The sequence below is a fragment of the Lichtheimia ornata genome (genome assembly GCF_029851405.1).
Source record: "Lichtheimia ornata isolate CBS 291.66 chromosome Unknown scaffold00299, whole genome shotgun sequence".
Lineage (NCBI taxonomy): Eukaryota > Fungi > Mucoromycota > Mucoromycetes > Mucorales > Lichtheimiaceae > Lichtheimia > Lichtheimia ornata.
Genome location: NW_026695618.1, coordinates 1 through 3,976, shown reverse-complemented (window position 1 = coordinate 3,976; position 3,976 = coordinate 1). Strand labels below are relative to the sequence as shown.

At 45.8% G+C, this 3,976-nt stretch overlaps 1 protein-coding gene across 1 annotated transcript; it reads right to left on the bottom strand.

The window, feature by feature from the left end:
* On the bottom strand, positions 1–3,966 carry O0I10_013184 (uncharacterized protein; the record flags this gene model as incomplete). Its single annotated transcript, XM_058492996.1, has 2 exons — positions 1–2,547; positions 2,687–3,966. Coding segments are annotated over 2 exons (3,827 nt in total), but the record flags the coding sequence as incomplete, so codon positions are not given.
* Positions 3,967–3,976: the final 10 nt, after the last annotated feature.

The window sequence follows — 3,976 nt, the reverse complement described above, 5'->3', positions numbered from 1 at the left end:
AGCAACCAACGAAGTTGTAAAGCTGCTATATGATGTTTCGGGTTAATAATACCAAGACCACCCTCAGCTTTGGGACGAGCACAAGTTGTAAAGCCGACAAGTGGAATTGATTTACCTTGAAGGAAACGCATGATGGTCGATTGAATAGATTCCAGAAAATGTTGAGTAAGTGGAAGAATGCGTAAACAATACCACATGCGGCTCAAAAGGAGAGAATTCGCTACCAAGGCTTTACCACGGATGGATAGACGACGAGATTGTAGCCGATCTGCCAAACCTTGCATATGCTTAAGCCGAGACTCCAAAAACTGCTTAAGTTGCATGTGCGAGCTATTGAGTGGGAATCCCAAATAAGTTGCTGCTGTCGTACAATGTCGATCATGCCATTGGGTGATATGGTGTGAGGCAAATACTTGTCGCCATTGTTCCGGAACCTTGCCATTAAGAGACACCGCCAATGACTTGTGGTGGTTGAGACGTGCATTGGATGCCTTGCAGTAAAGGTCAATGATCGCCATGACATGGGACAGCTCCTCTGGACGAGAGATAAAGATGAGGACATCATCAGCATAAGCAAGGGTCTTAAGGGATGGTGGTGGTGAGCTGATATAATAGGAGGGGGTAGGGGCATTGGGGACGGAGAAAGAAAAACCGTGGAGAGAGGGGGAAGCGAGAAGAGATCGGAGTAGGGGTTCTAAAGCTAAATTAAAAAGGAGGGGGGATAAAGGATCACCTTGGCGGAGGCCTCGCTGTTGCTCAAGAGGTTTGGACAAGTAACCATTGACGTTAATAGATAAACGTGTGTTGAAAAACAACTGAATAATGCTTTCTGTTACCAGAGATCCAAAACCAAAACGCCGTAATACCGCCTTGAGGTATTCAGGATGTACGCGGTCATAAGCCTTTTCCTGATCCAATAATAAGGCCGCACCAGGAAGATCAAAGCGTTGAGCTAAAGACATAGCAAGTCTTGCAAGTAGACCATTATCACCAATAAAGCGCTTATGGAGGAAACCAGATTGATAACGATTCACCAGCTTATCCACCAAAGGTCCCATGCGTGTATTCAACATCCGCGTGAACACTTTTGCATCCGTACAAATGAGAGAAATGGGCCGCCAATTTTTGAGCAGCGTGCTGTCACCTTGTTTCGGTAAAAGAGTCACCACCGAAGTACGCCAAGAAACTGGTGTACGCGCCAAAGTGAGAGCTTCATTGAAAACCTGCTGCATGAGTGGTTTAACACGTGGATGGCCATATAGGAACCGAAGCAACTCATATGGAAAGCCATCGACACCAGGACTACTACGATATGGACTACGAGAGATCCCGTTGAGAATCTCATCGTCAGACCATGGCATCGCTAAGAGTTCTTGATCATCCTCAGCTATAGACAAATCCTCGGGAATGGCTTGAAGAATATTGCTGAGTGCGGATGTATCAATAGCCTCGCGTTGATACAGCTTGCAGTAAAAATCATGGGCTCTGGAAACCATATCATCCGGTGTTGTGGCAAGGGTTCCATCCTCATTAGCAATAGCAGGGATGTACTTGGCAACTTGACGATCCTTGAGACATTCATAAAAATATTTGTTAGATCGTTCCCCATATTCCCTCCATTTGATACCAGAACGTAATGCAAGATAATCAGCTTCCTCATTTTGGATGGTGTCGATGTCGTGGCGAAGTTGTTGGAGGCGGGCTTGATAGGATTCATCATTGTGGTGATGGCGATTCAAACGGATGAGAGAGCGATATTGGCGATGTAAATACCGCAGCCGTCGATGGCGATGTGAAGAAGCCTTGCGTGACAATATTTGACAATACCCTTTCAGGTGGATTTTCAAACGATCCCATCGGTCTTGAGCTGAGGATTGTGGTAAATGTGCCATAGCAGCATCGAGCCACAGGTTGAGTTGGTCACGTACGTGCTCCTGTTGCAAAAGATGGGGATTGAAACGCCAAATCCCAGGTCCACGAGATGGAACACCGGTAGTGAATTGGACAGCCAAAGCATGATGATCCGTATGGGGAACATAGGTGAGACGTGGATAATGAATCGAATGCTGTAAATCAGGAGAGCATAAAAGATAATCCAATTTGCCACCTCTAATGAAAGTGTGTGCATCACGTGTCGAAGGTTCAGAGTAGAAAGGATCATGCCATGAAGTCATGAGCCAGTTAGACCAATCGGCCATGTTCGTAAGTCGAGTTGTATGATAAATGTTGTAATTGAAATCACCCAAAAGGATACATCGTTGTTGAGGCGTATGGTGTTGTTGGAGATGATGATGTAATTGCTGTAAAAAGGTGATACGTGGAGATGGCGTGGCTGGTGCATAAAGAACGTAAAGTAGAAAATCGTCGCATAATTGTTGATGATGAGAAACACGTGCGATGAGGAGTCGCCCATCAAAAGCAGAATGTACGGTTTCAACTGAGAAATGAGGATTAAAGCAAACCACCCCACAATGAGGTGTCCATGTTGATGAATGAGCTTGAAGTATTCGCTGAGTAATATCACCCAAGGAATCAGAATCAATGTGGCTTTCTTGAAAACATATAATATCATATCGTAAGTTTCGTATAATACGTGCATATTGTCTTCCAGTGGCAGTGGCAGACAAGCGTTTGAGACCGCGACAATTCAATGTTGCCACGGTGATCTCATTAGCAACCTCAGTACTGTGTGGGAGATGGTGGTCGTGGACCACCACCATCACCTTCCCCATCCATATCGTGGTCATGATTGATGTCATTGGTAGATCGGTCGTTGGAGTTATCCATGTCGGTGTCATGATCAGAGTCGGCAGAGTCAGAAAGGATACCATCCATCGGAGTGTCGACATATGAAGCGGACTTCTTTTTGGGTCGTAGGGCATATGAATGCGGGCGCGATTGTTGCTGAGAAGCTGACGAAGATTCATCAAGGTCTGGATCATTGGTAGTGATAGCCTTCGTAGCTAAAACTTCACCTTCCGACTGAGGAACATGAGGATCAACCAAAAACTCTTCAGTGCGGGCTCGTTTACCGGTAGAGACCGCTTGTTGGTTTCTAGGGCACTCTGCCTTTAGATGATCAGGTGATTGGCATATGTAGCAAAGTTTACGTTGAAGTTGACGATCCTTTCGTGCTTGCAATTTTTGGCATTCGGCAATCTTATGACCCTCCTTCTTGCAATAATTGCAGTGAATAGCCATGCCTCGCCATCTTGCTAAAACGATGCGCTTGTGACCCCGCGTTTCCATATGAATTTCATGCTCCAAAGCTGAGATTGGATCTTCTCGATCATTCGGCGATGTGTCCAGCAAAACAGATCCCTTGCCTGTCAACAAATTAAATTCATCCGTGCACACTTTTACATCCAAAACGTGTCCATAGCGATACATGTTGTCACGGATAGCGATTGCAAGATCGTCGCGCTTCATAAGTGGAAGGCCAGAAAGGTGAACAACATAAACCGAACTCTCCATGTGCAAAGTCGGAGTACCGATCAAATTGCTACTGCCAACCGTTACACCAGCACATGCTAAATCCCGCGAGCTTGCATCTTCAAAAGAAACGATAACACAAGAAGACCGAAATTTGCTAGGCACCCAGCCTAGAGCCTTTGGATGCTGACGAGTGAGTGCTCCAAAAAATTCAGAGGTAGAGATACCAGAGCTTTGAGCGATATCGAAAACTGCACTATCAGATTCCATGGACCGAATAAAGATGCGTTCTTGACGTAGGCGCTGAGCTGCATCTTTTGCTGCTTTGTCTTCATAAACGACTTCTTTGCGAGCTTGAACATGACGAGCATGGTGTGAAAAACTTTGCCAAAACTCAAAAGGCGTGCGTGGTTGGGAATCATTGTTGGTGCTGTTAGGTGAGGCATCAATGCTAGGTGATGGAGAGCTGACAGCCTCCATCGCTGAAGAGGTCCCAGCTTGAGGTGGAGTTGGTTCGTTAGCGGAAAAAGCCATGTTGTTCATT